This window comes from Saccopteryx bilineata, chromosome 1 (assembly GCF_036850765.1).
Source record: "Saccopteryx bilineata isolate mSacBil1 chromosome 1, mSacBil1_pri_phased_curated, whole genome shotgun sequence".
Taxonomy (NCBI): Eukaryota; Metazoa; Chordata; class Mammalia; order Chiroptera; family Emballonuridae; genus Saccopteryx; species Saccopteryx bilineata.
Genome location: NC_089490.1, coordinates 21,254,765 through 21,274,328, shown reverse-complemented (window position 1 = coordinate 21,274,328; position 19,564 = coordinate 21,254,765). Strand labels below are relative to the sequence as shown.

The following is a 19,564-nucleotide window of genomic DNA, read 5'->3' as shown; positions in this document are numbered from 1 at the left end:
TCCCCAGGACTGGAGGAGAGGAGACCACTCGGGGGCAACTCACGAAGTAAAACTAAAGCATACGCTGGGGTCCAGGCCAGCGGTGCACACCCCCTTCCCGACACCAGCCGAGGGCAGTCAGCCAGGCCCCACGGCCAAACACAGCCCTCCCCTTTCCCGTGGGGAGCAAGCTCAGACACATGGCCAGTTCCTTTCCTGACCAAAGGACAGGGCCAGGGCCACGTGACTCCTAAAGGTAGCATTACGTAGAGCAGGGCCCTTGGCTCCTGTCCCAGGACTGTCTCCCCCCCCCACCCCGTTCCCAGAGCCCCCCAGTCCTGGCCATATCATGGCAGAGATTGGACAGGTTCCCCAGGACCAGTCCAGACAGAACCGAAGGACTCTAGCCCCCAGCATAATGAAGTAGGTGGCCCCGTATTTTACACACACACCTAGGACCCCTTCCCCAGGCCTAAGATAAATGCCATGTTCCCCAAGGGAGGAGGGAGAGGGGGCAGGAGGAAGTCTGGAACAAAGATTCATGGAGAAGGAGAAACCAGGAGGAGCTTTGAGGTCAGAATTAAATTCTTTAATACAAAATGCTTTTTTTTTTTTAAGATATATCTGTATTTCTTTGTTGCTGTTTAAAAATAAATATGTACTACGGAATATCTCGAAAAACTGCACTAGGGACAAAGATGTGATGTTAATATCTTTTCCCCCACAATTATTATGGATAAACAGTAGCACCAATAAATAAATGATAACAAATATTAAAATTAAAAAAGGAGAGAGATTTAGTATGTAGAATTCTCTATTTTTTCTTGTTTTGTTTTTACATATAAAAAAACAGAATAGCAATGTCTATTTTATCAGAATCACATATATACATAAACATATATATATATATATATACAAACACAAGTTGCCAAATATATATATAGTATGTAGATGTATATTGAAACCTTATTTCAAAGGAATGTGTGGTGGGGAGCCAGGGGAAAGGGTAGGGCAGAGCTGAGTGTTAGCAAAATTAAATATCGGTTCAGGACAAGCTAGTGACTGTCACCGATCAGGGAAGAGAGATTGGAAACATGAATCTTATACACAAAGACCAATACAAATAAGAGAGAGAGAGAGAGCGAGAGAGGGATACATCTCATAAATAGTTCAAATTAAATATTAACCAAGAATACTGAAAAAACCCTACTCTTTAATTAAATTAACTGTTTTAATTTCTAATTAAAAAGAGATATTAAATAAGTACCGTATATAAAACACTTTTCTCTTTTCTCTGCCTCTAGGGTGGGCACGTGGATCCTGCCCTGTCTCTCTGTGCCGCAGGAAGGGTCGGGTGGGGGGGCGGAGGAGGGCTAACCACTCACACACAGAGCCAGGTCTCCTGGGGGACAGAACTAGTGGTTTCAATGGTCTGAGGACCTCAGGCCCCGGGCTGCGCCCGGGGAAGGGGAGCAGGGACACGGCCGGGGCCAGAGGCCCTTCCCGCAGACGACACGCTGTCACTGGGCTGCTCTTCTTCCACCACTGAGTGTCTCTCTCTTCTCTGCGCCAGGACCTCTGTCGGTGGCCTGCTGGGCATCTCAGAGGCAGGTAAGAGTAGGTGAAGGCTGCCCAGGCTCCCGAATCTTCCAGGCAGTGCCCCTGGGGGCAACAGGCACGTGCAGCACGTGGAGGGGATCCCCAAAAGCACGGCAGGGTCCTGAGGCTCCCCAAACTCCTGGTCAGAGCCAGCGTCGTCGTCCCCACACCTGTCGTCTGTCTTCCTGTCCGTCTGATTTGGGGCAGAGGCTCGGAACCAGGGCTGGGTTTGTCAGTGTTCCCAGAAGCAGGCCAGATGTGCCCCCATGCCCTGGCCTTGCATGTTCCCAGGCAGGGGAGGGGGCCCTGGCCTCCCGAAGAAGAAGGACAAGAAAGGCCGCGCCCAAGACTCTCTTCCCGTCTTCTTCCTTGTCGGGATCTGGGTGGGGACCTTCTCCTCCCCGCTCAAGTCCACAGCAGTCAAATACATCCAGTGAAGACACCAATAACATTAGCAATGTTAATTTAAAAAAAAAAGAATATATATATTTTATATATATAAAATATATATATTTATTTTTATATATATAATATATATATATATATAAACATATGTATGTGGGTGGGTGTGTCTACAGGAATCCCAGAAATAAAACTCTCTACCGGGCTCGGTGATTTAGCAGCAAGAAAAATAAAATGGCGATCCAATTCCAAGAGGGACCGTGCTTGGTCACCCGCCCGGGAATGCTTCCGCCGGAGTCTCGCCCTCCGGACCCAAAGTGCTCTGCGCAGTCTCCTCTTCCTTCATTTCAGGTTTCTGGATTAAGGATTGTTCTGTCGATGGTGACGGTGGTGTGGTGGCAGCGGCATGGTTTCTGTCTCAGTCATTCTGTATCCATCTTTCCTGGTGAGAGGTCTGGTTCCCGAAACCCTGAGGGAGGTTCCTTCCTCCAGCCCGGCTCACCGCCTCGGCTTGTCACATCTGCGGAGAACGGAAAACAGAGGCCGGGGGTTAGGGCCAGGTGACGAGAGCTGGCGGTGAGGCGGGCAGCCTCCCTTCCCGGCCATGGAGAAGACAGTGAAAACATGGTCCTGCCTTGGGGAGCCCCAGGGCGAGGGCGAGGGCCAGCCCCCGGCAGAGGGGGCCCCTGTCTGGGGGACCGTGTGAGCAGCAGCTGTGCCCAGGGCTCCCTCTTTGCCCTCTGAAGCTTACAGTCTAGTTGAGACAAAACAGTGACACGGAAACATCACAAGCAACAAAAACACATACACTAAAGAGCAGTTCCTACTTGACATTTAAGAGCTTAATGGAGGACCAGAGTTGGACCATATTAATCAAGAAAGGGTCCCCACAGAAGGAGGTGTTTGAGCTCAGACTCATGGGGCTGGTTTGGGGGAGAAAAAGGAGAGAGCGGTGTGAGCGAGGGAAAGGGCCGTGCAGAGGCCCAGCAGGGGACAGCCAGCCTAGGGGAGATGCTGGCCCCGGGAAACCCTGGCTCCCAGGGGAGGGAGAGCCGGCAAGGTCCGGGACCTCAGGAAGGTGGGGGCACAGCTCCCTTTTCCACGCTCTCCCTCCTGGCCTCGGCTACAGGCCTCATCTTTCCGGAGCTCACAGGCAACGGCAGGCCCGGGGGCCGGTGGCCCCTTCTTTCTGGTATGCTGTTTAACTTAGGGTGGGGGAGCGACGATCGGTGGCTGGACTACTCACACTGAAGCAGAGGGGACTCCAGGAACTCTCTCTGTCTTGCCCCTGCCCCGGGCTGTTTGTCTTTTACGACCCACCCCCCTCCCAGTGTGAGGAGGGGTCGGAGCAGGCCCTGCCCTTCTGAGATCTGAGAATGAGGATCCTAAGCCTCTAGGTGGGGTACTGAATTGCCCTGTACAGCCAGGCCAAGGGCTGGGAAGGTCTCTGGAAGCTGGGGTAACTTCAAACATCCCCACCCCACGCTCTCTGCAGAATACTCTCCACAGAAATCCTAAAATGGCAAGTCCCTATGCTGCCCTGAAGGCCCCCAGGGGGTGTGGAGACCCCTTGTCCATTCCTGGAGTTAGGCTGAGCCCCCACCACAAACACTGCCCAGACAGACAGAGCACCCACGGCAACACCCCCCAAGACTTGGTCACCAGTGTCCCCTGAACATCCACAAGCCACAGGAATATGGGGGGGGAGGTCAAGGACGAGGTAGCCACACTCCACGGACTCTGTTAATGAAGCATCTGGATGAGCCAGGGGATAGCCTGGCGCTGCCTGGGGAATCCCCCTAAAAGCCCCCCTCCCTGGGTGAGGCTTCCACTGGCCCAGAGGGCTCCCTGCCTCTGAGCACAGGCCAGACTGATATAAACGCCAGTTGAGGCATCAAGAGTGCCAGCCACTTGTCAAGGTCCTGTGCTCCTGACCTCACCCCCTGACCTTGCTCATGTGTTCACTCACACACTTGACACCTCCTCGGTCCCCACGGGGGACAAGGAACAGAGGTAGAGATGCCAGGGGGGGGACCCACACAGATGAGTCAAAACCAGGCCCAGGTGTGAGGAGCCAGTTCCTAGTCTGTTAGGAAAGGAGGCATCTTCCCTCCCTCTACCCATCCTGGGGGCATGTGGGATGCATGAGCTCTTAAGGGTTCTTACTGTGATGACTGGAGTACTAAAAAAATCCTTTGTCCCCAGGTGTTAAATCTCCTAGCCACCCTAACCCAACGCTCGGCCATGCCCTGCAGAGCCCTGTGTGAGGAGGGACTCGGGCCTGCCCCCTGTGGAGAGACACGGGAGGGGTGGGAAGCCTTGGGAAGCCCAGAGGTGCATACTTGAAAGGGGGTGGCCCCCAAGACAGTGTTTGCGGTTTACAGACAGCAGCGTCCTCCGCACCAGGAAGGGCCCTCAATAGCAAAGTGGTCATCACAACGTCAGGACCAGCAGCCACCACGAGCAGGACCATGGGACACAACACTCAGCTTGCGTCCACACCATCACATAAGCCACACCAGTCTACCCACTCAGGCAACCAGGGGAACCTCAGCAGGGGCCCTGCCGGGCCGGGCGAGCGCCTGCCATCACCGCAGGGGCTTCGCGAGGCAAGAAGGTAATAGTAGTCACCAGGCAGGCAGCTAGAAGCCAAGCAAGCAGCCGGCCCCTCTCGGGTACCCGCTCTCTCGCGCGCTCTCTCTCTCTCTCTCTCTTTCTCTCTCTCTCTCCATCTCTGTGTGAAGCACCTCTCTGACTCGCTCTGGGAACCAACCTGCAAGTACGTTCGTTTAACTCAAGCTGCCTCGCCTTGCAACGCGAGTCTGTGTTTTTGCAGGAACATTTACACGTCTGCGGATCTTGTACAAACAAATGCTTTCTCCGCTCTGAGCAAGGCCCACAGGGACTGCAAAAAGGCAAAAGGAAAGACATCTAAGCTAGAGCGTCAGCAGAGAGAGAGAAAAAAAAACATGCAACACCCCCTGACATGTGCAGCAGGGCCCCCACCCGGCTCATGGGCCCCCACACCCTTCCAGGCCCTGGAAGGGTCCGAGAGCTACAGTGGAAGACAGAGAGCGCGGTGGCAAGAGGCAGCGCTGGCTAGGAAGCCTGCCCACAGGAGGCGGACACAGAGGGGCAGAGAGTGCAAGGAGAGGGCTGCGGGAAGGGCAGTGTCGTCCCACAGGGGACCAGTGCGAGTCTCAGGCCCCAGGGCCCCAGCGGCTGCTGCCCTCACAACAGCACACCCAGGGACAGCAATTGGGGCCACCTTCTCCTACGTGAGGGCTCGTGCCCAGGCCCCGCCAGCAAAGGTGGGCTAAAATAAGGTGTGACAACAGGCTGAGCCCAGAACCAGTGTCCGCAGGCCGGGCCACTGGCAGTCAGCGGGCCCAAAGCAAGGCTGACCACAGTCTCCAATCCAGAGGAAGCAGCTGTCCTACAGAAAGGCTTCTCTGGGTACCATGTGCTGGGCTGGAATGGGGGGGGTCCCCCTCAGAAGCTCCAAGTCCATGAGAGGGGGTGCCAGGTGGTGCTTGACCCCACCCAACCTCTCCTTCAGCCAACAACAAGCTACCTCATGTCATTAAAGCCCATTCCTCACACCACGTCTGCCCTCCTCACCACCCTCCGCTTCCAGACGAACACAGAAGCCTAGAGCAGTGGAAACCAGTTGGGCGAGCAGGCACCAGTGCCAACATGGGCCCGCTAGCAGTGCCCAGTGGGTGAGAGAAAGGCAGTGCCCAGCCAAGCCAGAGCCCACTCCCTGATTCCTCCAGGCCCACTCTGCCCACCCCACCCCCCAACCTTGGACCAGCAATGCCACCACCAAATCTACCCATTGGTGCCAATTAGTGGAATGAGAGTGAGAAAGAGACTGGGGCAGAGGGGACGGTAAGAGCCAGGGAGGGAGGGGAGCGGGAGAGGAGGGTTAAGGGGTCCTTATGAGCAGGAGTTAGATCGGGGCCCCTGGGGAGGCTCCAGAGAAGGAGACAGCAGCGGCACCACGTACAAGTTCCAGGATTTATACCGGGATTTCTTGCGCTTTCTTTTTTGCCCCTTTCCCTTTCCTCGAACTGATTTTCTGGAAAATAAAAAAACAGAGCCAGAGAGGAGGAAGGGCAGAGGAGAAGAAAAGAAGCAGTGAGGAGGCGGGGGACAGGGGACAGGACACGCAGGGGACGCTCAGGGGACGGGAGGCAGGCAGGCTCCAGGAAAGAGCTTGCACGCACACACAGGTCAGGTCAGGTTGGGGCGGGGCAGGGGCAGGTCAGGTCAGGACGGCAGGCACTGCGTGGCTCCTCCTGTCCCTTCGGCCACCCTGGGGTGGCAAGCCCAGCCCCATCCAAGGTTTTGGGTAGAAAACAGAGGCTGGGTGAAGGGCCCAGGCCCCAATAAAATGCCACGCTCATGGTGGCTCCTAGTCCCAGGCAGGGGGGCAAAGCACCAGAGACAGGCTCTTGGCCCAGCAAGCCTGTACAAGTCTGACCCTGAAGGTCAGGGGGCTATGAAACGCCGGCCGGAATTTGGGGAGAAGGTCAGAGACTTGATTTGATTGGGGGAGCGATGCTGGCTGTGCTCAGGCACTTTCTGTCTTCATTTCCAAGTGCAACAGTAAAAGGGTCCCTCCGGGGGCCCTGCCTCTGTGATGTGGGGGAGCAGCTCCACCCGTGGCCAGCACAGAACCAAGGACACATGAAAGGCCTCACCTGGGCGGAGGGCTGGGGCTAGGTGTCCTCAAAGCCCCAGGCCGGCTGGCAGGGGGGTGGGGTGGGGGGCTGGGGAGCAGAGGCCTGTGCGTCACTGGGCAGGGAAGTGCTCCCCAGCCTGTCAAAGCCTGCTACGCCATCTCACCAGGCTCCAGTCCGAGCTCCGGCGAGACTCCACTCTCCCCGTGGGCAAAGCAGGCATTGGGAAAGGGGCAGGCGGAAGCTTGTCCCCATCGAGGGAAACAGCATCTTCCTCACTTGCCAGACCCAGGAGAGCGCCCCTGGAGCATATGCCACAGGGGAAGGAAAGGGAAAGGGACCACAGAGAGGGGGATCCGTTCCCTCCTGTTGGGAGAAAGTGCTAGAAGGAGGAAGGTCTCTTTCTCTCTCACACACACAGGTGTATTCTCCTTCTTCCTCTCTCTCCCTCGGAGCCACAGCAATCCTGGAAGTTGGGGACTTAGGGAAGAAGGGCAAAGGGTTGAGGCCTAGGGGCCTCCATGCTCTCGGAACACGGAACACGGGCAGGTGGGTGGGAGGGTGGGGCGGGGGAGGGAAGAGCACAGGTGGCCCCGCTCGCTCGCTCGCTCTCTCTTCCTGCAGACTCACCTCCAGGCCAGCGGCTCGGCCTGCCTGGAAGCTCACTGCCCCCTGACCTTGCTCTCGCCCTCAGAAAATGACCCACATTTAGTCACCTCTCTCTCCCTGGCCGAGAGGGCTGGTTGTCTCCGGCCTGCTTCACTCCTGTAGGAGGGCGTGCACCCAGAGAGCGCCCAGCCGGCCCCAAGCCAATGCAGCAGCCACCACACAGGCCGCGTCCTCTGGCGCCCAGGAGCCGGCCTCGCCGCCACCCACTCCCCCTCTAGAGCCAGCCGGGAGCCAGCGTCCACACTGCCCCTCAACACACCGAAAGCACGAGTCCCGGCCAGGGAGGGCCGAAACGCGCGGAAGCACACATCTCTCCCAAAGGGAGCGCCAGGCTCCAGGCTGGGCTTTGTCACTAAGTCTCGAGCAATAACCCTCGAGTTTGTCCCCCCACTGCCACCCTCGTGTGTTCTCATGAGACCAACTCCCAGGCCCGGTGAAGCCATCAGACCCCATCTGACAGAAGAAGCCAAGAGCCCCAAACCAAGGAAACCAGGCGAGGAGAAGGAGAACGACAGTCATGGCTACTTACTTTTCTTGCCTCGCTCTGTCTTTCTTTGGTCTGCAGAGGGCAGAGAAAGAGAAAAGAACAAAGCAGAGAGGGCGTTCAGACGGTGATGGTAAGTGATGATGGTGGTCACAACAATACTGATACCAAAAAACAAGACTGAACATGATATTATGATACATCGACACGGTTTTAATCTCTTTACATGCAACTCACTTAGTTCTTATAACAATGCTAGAAGGGATATACTAGTATGGTGCCCATTTTACAGATGTGGAAACCAAGGCACTCTAAAGGCAAATGGAAATGCCCAGAGGTTACACAGTTGGAAGATGGAAACAAGCTACCAAGTGGAAAGTGCTTAACCCTGACAGAGGGCAGGCGGCCATCTGCCGGACAGACGAGCCGCGACTCCATCCTCACCTGCATTCACATTTACTGTGCTGTAGAAAGCTCATCTCTCCTATGTGCTGGACTTTGTGAATTCTGATCCGCATAATCTAGAGAAGGAAGCATATCACAGAGGTTAGTGACCCAGCCAGCCATACCCAGATGGGAATACCCCTGTGGCTCCTGCCACTCAGCACCAAGAGGCTCTACAGAGCAGGGATGGGTGGCGGAGGTAGGGGGCCCGGTGGCTCTACCAGGAAGAGCCTCAGGCTCACCCCATCTCCCCCAACCCTGCTGACCTCAAGGAGCCCCTGCTCCTCTTGAGGGTAGACACGGCTGCAAGGGTTGGCCAGGCTGGGAATTCAGGTCCGAAGTTCTCACCACTCCCCATCCCTCCCTCCTCTCATCACCCTAGGCTTCACCCTGACCCCTAGTAGCAACGCAAGGGCCCCTCACCCCGGGGTCTCAGAGCGCCTCCCTCGCACCCTATCCAGGCTGAGAGGGACTGTCAGCAGGCAGCACCAGACAACTGGCTTTGACACTGTCCCCAAACCATGTTCATCCGGATTCCCAAACAGCAGCAAAGAGGGAGGGAGGGTGTGACAGGCTACTGTCACAGGGGTCACCCACCTCCTGAACCCAGGGGACAAAGGTCAGGGAGCAAGAAAGATGGCTGGGGCTTGCTGGGGACCTGGACTAGGAAATGCAGACATCTTTTTCCCCAAAGAGGCAATACCCGCCCCCCCCCACACACACACACACCTCCTCTGACCGACTCAGCGGCAGGAGCCGGACAGGGCGAGCCTGGCTGCCCTCTCCAACACCCCTGCGCCCGCTCCGCCCAGGACCCACCTGCATGGTGATGTTGAACTCCTCGGTGGGGACACACTCCAGGCTCTCGTCAGTGCAGCAGCCCCCGCACCGCATCAGGGGCACACACGATGGCTTGAAGATGTACTCGATCTCATCAGGGTACTCCTGGAAGATGTCCACCAGGGTCTCGATGGGACGGCAGTAGCTGCGCTGGTAGACGTCCATGAACTTCACCACTGCACAGGACGGGGTGACACGTGAGCCCAGCAGGTCACACAAAAGATGGCCAACCCCTATCTCCACCGAGCTTTGTAAGGCCACTCCGTGGGGTTTCTGTGAGAGGGACCCCCTATTAGGCCAGTCCTTCCATAAGTCTAATTTCAGTCCCTCCAGTTGTGGTTGAAGTCCTTCCCTAAGCTTTCTAAATCAACACTGACGAAGGCCTGTTTTTATGCCAAAGATCACAGGATGCTGTCAGGATCCCAGAGAGATGGGCTGCCATAACTGATCCCCCTGCCTCACTACGACAGCCAGTTCCTGGGTCAACCCTGATGCCAGAGGGCAGTCTGAGTAGGAGTACACCTGCTGGGGGTGCTCTGAGCATCCTGTGAGCAAAAGAAATAATCAGCTTAGCTAACCTCTCCATGTTCATACAACCTACCCACTGCCGCTGCTATACCCACCCTGCAGACCTACCAACCATCACTCAACGAGCACTTACTAATATGCTGGGCACTGTGGGCAGTAGACCACACTTGTCCTCTCAAACAATCTCTACTTTGAACAAATGTGGAACTGGAGGCTCAGAGAGGCTGGGTAACTTGCCCCAAGGACACACCACTAATAAGTGGGAGAGTTAAAATCAGCTCAGTCACCAAAGCCTTCCCTAGCCCACGCCACGTGAAAACAAAGGAGGAGTTTCCAGGAGCACCTTGCCACTGTCAGACCCCTCCCCGGACGCAGGTTGAGAGGCCGTGGGCACCAGCACAGGGCTGAGGCTGCCCGGAATTAGCAGGTGGCAGTGGGCGGGCACACTGTGCAGGCCCTGCCAGCCGCTGATAACCCCGCCCAAGAGGGCAAACTGCTTGCATCATGGAAAAAAGCGGTGCTGCTCCTGCAGCCTCGAAGCACTTCTAGAAGCTGATCTGGAGGGAGACCAGGGCAGAGACAGCTTCCCAGGCTGGCGGCGGGGCCTGGAGTGCATCGAAGCATGAAGGGGTAATTCTGGGCCACAGGGGCGGGCCCTTGAGAATAAATAAACTCAGGACTCTGGAATGACTACTCCAAATTGTGGCCCAGCCTGCCACTCCCTACCGTGCCCCACACACCCCCCTCAAACACACACACAGCGATCCGGCCCCTGAAGTAAGTTTCCCCGACACAGACCCAGGAGGGAAGAGCAGCACCCAGGCAGCAGGAGGCAGGGCTGCAGCAGGACCTGGTGTGACTTCAGCCAGCCCCTCCCTCTCTGTGCCTCTAAGTAAGTGGGCTGCGCTGATCTTTAGAGACACCAAAACAGAGGGTGAAATGTGGGGTCCAGCCCCCTTTTCTCAGCCCAGGTAGGTTACAGAAAATTTGGAGCCTCCCCCCAGAGGGGCAGAGGAGGAGGGGCCTAGGAGCTGCCCACACCATAGGTGGGTGGAGGAGAACTTGGCGAGTGGCGAGGGGAGTGGGTAGGGGGAGGCCACAGGTGTGAGGACAGAAAGGACAACAGTAAGGGCCTGCAAGCCAGACCCAGGCCTTGCCCGATGTCCACTTCCCCAATCCAGGCAATGGGCACAGAATTCTCCATCTCAAAATGGTTAGGGTAAAGCGCAGTCATGAAGAGTCTAAACAAGACAAAGGAGCTGAAGAAGATGACTAATCGAGAAGTCTTGACCTGACACTTTCTCATGGTTGGGGACAGGAAAGAGGCCCGGGTTTCAGGGCCACAGGTCCCATGCAGGACAAGCTAGCAGAAGAGTCTGGCCTGGGCCGTGGCGGCTGACAGCTGAGGGTAAAAAGACCCTGGCTGAGAATTCCTTGGAAAAGCTCCCTGTGATCCCTAAGGCCTATGGGTCAGAAAGGGGGCAACTTCACCAGCACCCTTAGCACCCGAGCCATTGTCTCCAAAGAAAGCTGTCCTGTTTTTGCACAGGGTGTGGACACACGTACGTACACGCCAGCATCAGGCTTCCGTGCTTTTCCTTATTTCTCGAAGACACCTTTTCCCCAACAGACAAAGACCGTTTGTCTTGCCTCTCCCAGGCCACAGGGACCGCTGGGAGCAGGTAGCCTGTCAGTGGCACAGGCCTTGGGGCGGCCAGGAAGCCAGGCCCTGGGCCAAGGAAAGGGTGCCTGGGCCAGGAAGGAGGCAGAACCGGCTGGGCATCACCAGAGCCCGGGAGTGCAAACAGAGCCCTTGGCCCCTACCCTGCACCTACCTGATTTAAGTCAGGGGAACTCGACTAGAGGAGGACCCCAGGGACTTCCCTCCCCAGAGGTGGGAAACTGGGGGAGCAGCATCGGGCCTGCCTCCCTCCGGCGGGATCAGAAGCTCCCTTCAGTGGTGGGGACAACCTGAACATCCCTAGAGGAATGGGAGGCTCCCTACGCCAAACCTCCTGGAACAAAAGGCTGTCTGACTGGGCTTGGGCAGGGTGGGGCTGGGCGCTAGAGCTACAGCCAGCCCCCTGCTGGACCAGGAGGGAAGTTCACAGCACCCGATCCTGCTTCACCCCGAGGGCAGGGGAGGCTTAGCGCTCTCTCTCTTCACTCCAAGGGAATACAGACGGGTAGGGGTCCCGTGAGGATGGGTCCCCTGTACCTCCAGCTCATACACAGCCAGTTCTCTGGACGGCTAGGGTGACAGCCGCCTCCACACAGGCCCCACAGGTGGGACATGCTGGGTTAGAAGTGACGGGAATATTCATCCTCCCTGGAGGGCAGGGGAAGACAGACAGACATCTGGGATCCTTGAACATTGTCTGTCTTCCTGGTCTGTGTTCAAAGCTCCCTCTCCAAAGAAAACTTGACTGGAAAGAGGAGAAGAAAAAGGCCACAAGTCCTACCTGACTTCAGAGGCCTGAAGAGGAAAGGGAGAGTCCTTCAGAATGAAGGGTTAATCTTCTCCTTTCACGACACCCCCCCCCATCACAAACCACAAAAGAAGGAACCAGGACTTCCCACCCAACCCCTGAGGAGTCAGGGGACTCCATCCAAGAGAAAGACTCACCTTGGTGAGTTTTCTGTTCTCCTTCCGCCATGGGCGCAGCCTGGGACCACTGAGAACAAAACAAAAGAGTGAGACATGGTCACAGGGCAGGGGGACACAGGCCCAGCCACCCTGCCCCTGCTTGCCCCTCCTGGCCCTCCCAGCCCACAGCCTCTGGCTTCTCCAAGGCTTCTGAGTAGAACTGGGCACCACCAGGGGCTCCCCACAGCACAGAGCCCACCTATCACCCCTGGGCTGCTCCAATTGTGAAGCCAAAGAAGAGAAAGACTGACCACACATCGGAGGGTGGGAGGCTCAAAATGCAGTAGGAAAACACCAGACTGTCCAGCTCCCCACCCCTTCCCCACAGTTCACTCTCTCGTTCTCACTGGCCCGTTGTTGAGCTAAGGGAAGCGAACCCTCTCAGCTCCCCTGACTCCCTGGTCCAAAGCCACAGGTAAGTATTAAGGTCAAATAGGACAAATTGGGACTGAGACAGAAAGGAAGGACTGGGGGCAAGAAAAACAACATGGTGACCTTCTCCTGCTGACATGACAAATACCAGAGTGAGCTGGTGCTGGGAAGGGAGGGGGTGCAGAGGACCGAAGGGCACCAACCACCCTCCCCCATCCAGACTCCTGTCTTCAGGAATATTCAGCAAACCCACAGGTGGCCTGGAGGGTAAAACCTGGGAGAAAGCCTTGGCGGAGGGGAGCCCCATTTCTCCCCATGCACAAATCTCACCAGGGCCCGAATATATCTCCAACACCTCTGGTTTATCACTCCTACCTTGCTCCCTGGTTCCTCCTCCCTCCCAGACAGAGGGGGTCCCCAAGTTCCTCTCACCTGGGCACCTTCCTCAAATGCAACCAGGGAAGCCTTTTGTGCCTTAGCACTGTCCAGCCCCTAGGGGGCCCTCTGCACTACCTGGGCCTGAGGCCTCCCCCATCCTGCACCACCCCCAACAGATCATTCTTCCCCTCCCCAGAAGCTATGAAGGTCAACAAGCCCAACCATGTGGACATGACAGCACTGGGCAGTCGCTTCTCCCAGTCCTTCCAGAGGGTCTCCAATTCTCACCAGCTACCCACTCCAGCAGCCCCTTTTCAGAGCAGGTCCTGAACAGAACTGCAGCCCCTCTGAGAGGGAGTCTCACAGTCTGTCTGGTTCTCTCTCCTTCTCACACACCTCCAATGCACCCCAGTTCCCCCCAGCCTTGCCCCCAGGGCCAAGGTCAGATAACAGTTTCCAGACTCCCAGCTGCATAGACTCCAACTACAGCTCCCTCAGGGCCCCCCCTCCCAGTCTCCCCGTTCCCAGGAGAACACCCTGGCTTCCCTCTGCCCACATTCTCCCTATGCCCTCCACTCCTCCTGGGCCCCAACTAGGAAAGGGGACAGAACCTTCACACCCACTCCGAGGCTCAGGGAGGAGCGGTTCTGTGCGGGGAGGGGCCAGGTGCCCTTCTCTGGGGGCCTCTGAAGGTCACACTGTGGCCAGTCCGCCACTCCTCCCCCTTCCCCCTACTTGGAGGCCTGGAGCCAAGGCCTTTGTGCCAGGGTCTGGGGGACCCCAGCCCATTTCCTTCCCTCTGTCTTCCTCCAAGGGGACTCAGGCTGAGGGAAGGTCTAAGAAGGGGATGGAAAAATGACCTCTTAGGTGGCTTTGAGAATCAAGTTGGGTGGGCAAGTTCGAAGTTCCAAAAAACCACCTGCTCCTGCTCCAACGTCTCATTTCACTAGGACAAAGTGTGTTTGCAAGGCTGGCAGGAGCTACTTCCAAAGGTTCAGGGAGGGCTGGTCCCACACTGCCTATGTCACAGCAAATTTCAAACCATTTTCCCAAACAGTGTAAAGCAAGGTGTCCACACTCTTTAAACCCTCCCTTGGCCCACCCTCATAAAAGCTAAAGCGCAGTTCACTCGAAGTGTGGGGGAAGGGAGGGAAGCTGACTGTCACCAAGTCCGGACCTTAGGTAGTCTCGACAAAGCACCAGGGTGGGCCCTGGCACCCTGACCTCTGACAGAGATCATCCTTCCCCTGGATTCCAGGGCTGAAGAGAGGTTAGATGGGTCTTCTCAGCAAAGGAGAATAAAAAATAAAGGGGTGGGCAGGGGCTTCTCTCCATGCTAGGGAGGAAACGGGGAAGGGGCGTCAGGAAATTCCTCCTAGCACAGGAGAGGTTAGGGGCTGGGGACGGCCAGAAGGGACAGGGTGGTTCTCCAGGTCCTCCCGCTGGGGCTACCTCGAGAGGTCACCTTCCCGCCGAGGGCCGGCGGGGGGAGGGGCGCTGCTAGCCGCCCGGGACTCCCCGCTCCGGCCGCGGCAGCTCCGGGAACACGCGGCCGGCCAGGCCCGGGCTGATGTAATCGGCTCCGCGCCGCGCGCGCCCTGCCGGGCGGGGGAGGGCGGGCACCGAGCGGGACGCGAGCGGGGACGGGTGGGGGTGGCGCCGCACAGGTGGCCCGGCGGAGCCGTGGGTGGGGGGGGGGGTCTCCGCAGCAATCCACCCCAAAACTTTTCCTAAACTCGGGGAGCGGGCCGAAGATACCGTGCGGCAGTGACAGCAAGCCCCCTCCTGCGCCTGCGCCCTGCCCCCCTCCACGCTCTCAGACCTCCTTCGGTCCAAGGTCCGAGCACAAGCCCCCCCCCCTCTGGGCTCCGGTTCCCGCCCCCGCTGCCCGGACTTCCAGTTCATCGGGGACCAGCGGCCGGGAGCAAACTTCAGCAGCCGGCAGCAGCGCAAGCCCAGCCCCCTCGGCCTCCTCCAGCGGCTCCCGCCCTCCGCTGGTCGGCCCAGATCGTACGTGCGGTGACTGGTGGGTGGGCAGGGCCCGCGTGGGCGGTGAGACTCTATCCTGGTGCCCTCCCACCTAGCGCGCGCCCCCTCCCCCTACACGTACGACGATAGAGGGGGAAGCCGCGCGCCCGGTGCCCAAGGACCCGCGTGGGGCACGGAACCCCCACGCGCGCGCTCGCACGCACGTCGCCAGCCGGGAGAGGCGCTCGCAGCTGCCCGCCGCGCCAGGCGGGTACGGACGCTTACCTTGGCATGGTGGAGGTAGAGCAGCAAGGCAAGGCTCCAATGCACCCAAGAGAGCAGAAAGTTCATGGTTTCGGAGGCCCGGCCGGGGCCGGCGCGGCTCGCGCTCCCTCTCCGGCTTGGACTGCGGGGCGGCCCGCTCTCTACGTCGCCTAGGCGGGCTCCTCTTCCTTCCCCAGCCGAGGCCCGGGCCAGGGCCTGGGGCGCGCGCGCGGCTGGAACACTGTCTGCGCACACAGACGCCTCACCCGTCCATGAGCCCGGCTTCCGAGCGCCCAGTCGCCACCGCGGCCCCCTCTCTTCTTCCTTCTCTTCTTCCTCCTCCCCTTCCTCGGACTGAGGCTCCTCCCGGCCCGAGCTAGCACTTCTCCCGGTTCCGCTCGGCTCGGCTCTCCCGGCGCGGACCACGGCTCCTCCGGAGCGAGAACAGCCCAGAAGTTGGACGAAAAGTTTCAGTGCAACGCCGCGAACCCCGACCCCCTCCACCCCGCCTCCGAGCGCGGGCTCCGGCTCCTGCCCGCGGCTCGCAGCCGCGTCCACCGTCGGCCGCCGGCCGCGCAGGAGGTGGGCGCTGGGGCGGGGGGCGGTGTCTGTCTGTCTGTCGGTCAGCGCTGCTGTTCTGATGCGGGATCCCGAGAGGGAGGGCTCACGCTGCACTCTGGCGGTCACCCCCAAAAGCAGGTCACTCACTTTACCCCTGTCCCTCTCGTTGCACGCTCGCCCGCGCGCGCTCTCTGACCCGGTCTCTCTTCCTCGACTTCTCTTCCGAGCTCTTGCTACCTCTTTCTTCTTTCTGCTGGTTTCCAAAATCCAGAGTGATTTGGGGGAGTAAAAGAGCAATCTCCCCAAACGATCGGCCCGATTTAAGCGGGGAATAGGAAGCAAAAATAAATTAAAACGGAAAAGAATACGGTTCTTTAAAATGTTTAAGAAAAAAAGGAAGAGGGTAAACCCTGGATAAATGAATATCAAATTCCAGAGCGGAGACCCCTGGCTGGTGACTCCGCTGGTTCGTCTGTCTCGCCGCCGCGTCTTCAGACCGAGCGCCGCTGCCGCCGGCTCCACTCGCCCCCCGCGCTGCGGCCTCCCCACAGCCTGGCTGCCCCAAGCCTCTGCGCTTCTCACAGCTACCAGCCGCCTAAAAAAGAAGCCTGGCTCCGCCCCCGCGGCCCGACCCCGCCTCTGGCACGCCCCCGAGGCGGAGACATACCCCTTCGAACTCCAGCCGCTCCGAGTTGGGCTCGGCCCCTCGGCTCTGCCTTCGCCTGGGGACCCCTAGTGAAGTCTAAGCACCCCATACACCCCAGGGTAGGGAAATCACGACCCCGATCAAGGTTCTCTGCCTGAAAATTACTCACCCGCCCCCCTTTGCCCTGAGCCTCTCACGCGGTATTTGCTGGGAGGGAACAGGAAAGTGAGGTTATGTGCGAACAGGACTAGAAAGCTATTCTCCACCTTTGCTGGGAATATTGGTGGGGGCTTGAGGATAGGTGGATCGGACAGGAACGAGTGAGGATAGGAAAACACAGATATGGAATCCTGGGGTGACCCCTGTCCTCCCCTCCGCCTTCAACACTCTCAGCTCCTCCTCCCCACACGCACACACACTAACACTATCACGCGTCCTCATTCACGCACCCAAGTTCATCCAGCTTCCCTGTGGTGGCCGAGCGCCCCCTAGTGACTAACGTCTGCAAACCCCAGCCCTGGCTCAAGAGGGAATGGGCTTCAGGATGAAGGTGAAAGGGGATTGATTATCCCTGATACCCCTAATTTCTGACCTCCCAGAGACTGGCATTTTTTGTACTGGAACGGTCCCATGTGCAGAGAGCCCAGTAACAGGCACAGGGGACCCGGTGTATCCATCTGGACAATGTGCCCATCTGAAGCGCTCATCAATGAGCTGCAGCCAGCAGGCTGGGGTGACTGGGGTCCTTTGGGAAGTGTCCAGGGAGGCTTCCCTGGGGAGAAGTATTTGGCACTAAGTTTGTGGGGTTGAGAATGGAAAGCGTGTAGTTCTGGGGTTAGTCAGTAGCTCAGAAGGAACAGGACCTGTTGGAAACCACGTATGCACTCTGGAGTCTGGCAGAGCCCAAAGGGAGAGGCAGCTGGGCAGACAGAGGCCCTTGTTTCTGCTCCCCCCACCCAGATGTTGCCAGGGAACTAAGGCCAGGGGGCTGGTGGGGCGGACGGAGGCCAGGGCCTGAGTGATGATTCAAACCTACTTACCAGCACTAAGGAACGTCTGTGGGCTAGCTGCCCAGAGCTCCCACCAGGCTGAGGGCCAAGGCTTCCATCAGACCCAACTCAGGCTCAGAGCTCCTCTTCTGAACAGAATTGGGGACTTGTCCTTGGCACCCCCAGACTCCCAGGATCCCTTGCCTACTTCTCCCAGTTGGTGGCCTCTCTCCTCTCTCTTCCCCTATCCTCCGCTCCCTTCCTTCAAAGCTCCACTCTATCCCAACTCCCCATGTCTTCTCTAGGTGCTCCCCAAGAACCCCCTCCCCATCCCAACCTTGCATATAGGAACCAGTCTGGAAAAATTCCTGATTGGTCTTTAACCCAACAGCTCCCAGGCTCCCCTAGGGAACAAAGGGGGCTCTTTTACCTGTGGGAAGAGAGGAACCAACCAGTCTCATTATTTATCTAGGTCTGGCCAGACCTGGCCAAGAGCTGACGTAGCCTCTGTCAAGGCTTGAGCTGAGAATGGAAGCTGGGCTGAAAGAGACTGGGAATGAACAACTTCCCTCAGGTTGACCAAAATGAGCCAGCCCCACCACCACCACCTCCGCACATGGTCCTGTGGTTTGGTGGGAGTGCTGTTCCCCCTTTAGTACCCCAATTCCACAGGATGGTGTCCTGAGGCCCCTGTGAGCAGAGGGGCTGGCTCCCCCACCCTACCCTGCCCTTTCCATCATTCATGCCTCCCGTCCTGTCTCCACCACCTGGCAGGCTTCCCAGCAGCAAGGACAAGGTCTTTTTATAGTTTACTTTTTAGTAAACATTTATTAGCTGGCTCAGGGCCCCCTCCCAGGCAGGCCTCCTCACCTAGGCTCCATGCTTCAAGCTGCTGCATGGGTATGAAAGGTAACCTGATAAACTTTCTCCTCGCCCAACCTGGTCCACCTCTCGCGCCTTTGGAGAACGAGGAAGAGGACCCTTGGCGGAGCTTCCGTCCCGCATCCCTACCCTGAGGTGGGCAGCACCCAGGACAGAGCCTCCCAATAGCGTCATTTCCATAATCCTTCTCATCTCAGCCTTCCTCAGCCCCAGGAGAGGCCTGAAGGGGAGGGCTTAATACAGGACCTTGAAGTCAGGAGGAGAATGAAGGAGCTCCAAGGAGGTGTGGCCAACCTAGCCAACCCTTCCCCTTCCCGCTTGGTGGCATTCAGGGATGGGTGCTCCAATGACCTGTTTGAGGGTTCCTCTGTGAGCTCTGCCCAGGGAAGCAGAGGAAAGAGGGGAGCGGAATTGCAAACTGGCCTGAGGGATTTTGCACGCTCTTGACCAACTGGGCGGTGCAGGGGGGGGGGGATCCACCATTTATTTCAGACACACAACCTGGTAGTGACTCAGAGGAGGGGGGTTGGCTCTGGTTCCCATCCCCCAATGCGGTATCACCAGTTTTCACATTAATACTCAAATCATGGACCCAGCCAATGACCACGTTGTCACTGAAAGTTCAGTGTACCTGGGTCTTCAAAAACTGGAACAAAGAACACAAATCAGCGATTGTAAGACCACACCTTGTCTCTATAGCACCTTCTCTTCCTGACTTAATCTACAAATTTAATTCTACCTATACTCTCTCTGTAAGTGGCTTCAGGGCAGGGAATGTCAGGGAAGACTGTCCCGTCAGAGAACCCAAGGGCACAAAGGGACCCAGGACCATCCAACAACATGGTGAAGAGAGCCGTCCAAACAGGGGTCATGCTGGGTCCCCTCGAGGGACAACCTCAAACACAGTCAGAGCTGGGGAGGCCCTAGCATAAGGAGCCGGGGGGAGGCAGAGGTGTTCCAGGTGAGGGGGAGAGGGAGACAGGGGCAAGGGTGTGGTGGAGAAGAGCATGAAAAGTGGCCGGGAGCCAGATGTGGCCCCAAACAAAGGAAGTAGTGATCAGGCCCAAGGCACAATAGCTGTACTTTGTCCTGAGGTCCTGTCACCTCTGATGTTCAGGGAAGCTCTGCCTGTGTGGGCATGGGCAGTTAACTCCAAGCCAGTGGATAAAGGGACAGGGCCCCTTTGTTGTTGTCTAAACATTTCTCCAAGTGGTTTCTCTGTGATGG

The 19,564-nt window shown here is 57.7% G+C and overlaps 1 protein-coding gene across 2 annotated transcripts; it reads right to left on the bottom strand.

The window, feature by feature from the left end:
* Positions 1-558: 558 nt before the first annotated feature.
* On the bottom strand, positions 559-14,500 carry VEGFA (vascular endothelial growth factor A). Of its 2 annotated transcripts, none has more exons than XM_066251395.1 (8): positions 14,480-14,500; positions 12,257-12,305; positions 9,082-9,278; positions 8,263-8,339; positions 7,864-7,893; positions 5,990-6,061; positions 4,754-4,885; positions 559-2,500 (listed from the first exon to the last, which is right to left on the bottom strand). In XM_066251395.1, the coding sequence occupies exons 2-8, from the start codon at positions 12,285-12,287 to the stop codon at positions 2,479-2,481; spliced, it is 561 nt and encodes a 186-aa protein (XP_066107492.1). In that variant the 5' UTR covers positions 12,288-12,305; positions 14,480-14,500; the 3' UTR covers positions 559-2,478. The 2 variants fall into 2 exon arrangements, with proteins under 2 accessions (XP_066107492.1, XP_066107483.1); XM_066251386.1 differs by lacking the exon at positions 14,480-14,500 and adding an exon at positions 13,082-13,232.
* Between the last annotated feature and the right edge of the window lie 5,064 nt (positions 14,501-19,564).

Excerpts from the sequence above, each read along its gene's own strand:
- VEGFA (XM_066251395.1), bottom strand. The coding sequence starts at position 12,287 with ATGGCGGAAGGAGAACAGAAAACTCACCAAG. Across the intron at positions 6,062-7,863 it reads GACAGAGCGAGGCAAGAAAA|AAAATCAGTTCGAGGAAAGG; the intron begins GTAAGTAGCCAT and ends TTTATTTTCCAG. Across the intron at positions 2,501-4,753 it reads TTAAACGAACGTACTTGCAG|ATGTGACAAGCCGAGGCGGT; the intron begins GTTGGTTCCCAG and ends CGTTCTCCGCAG.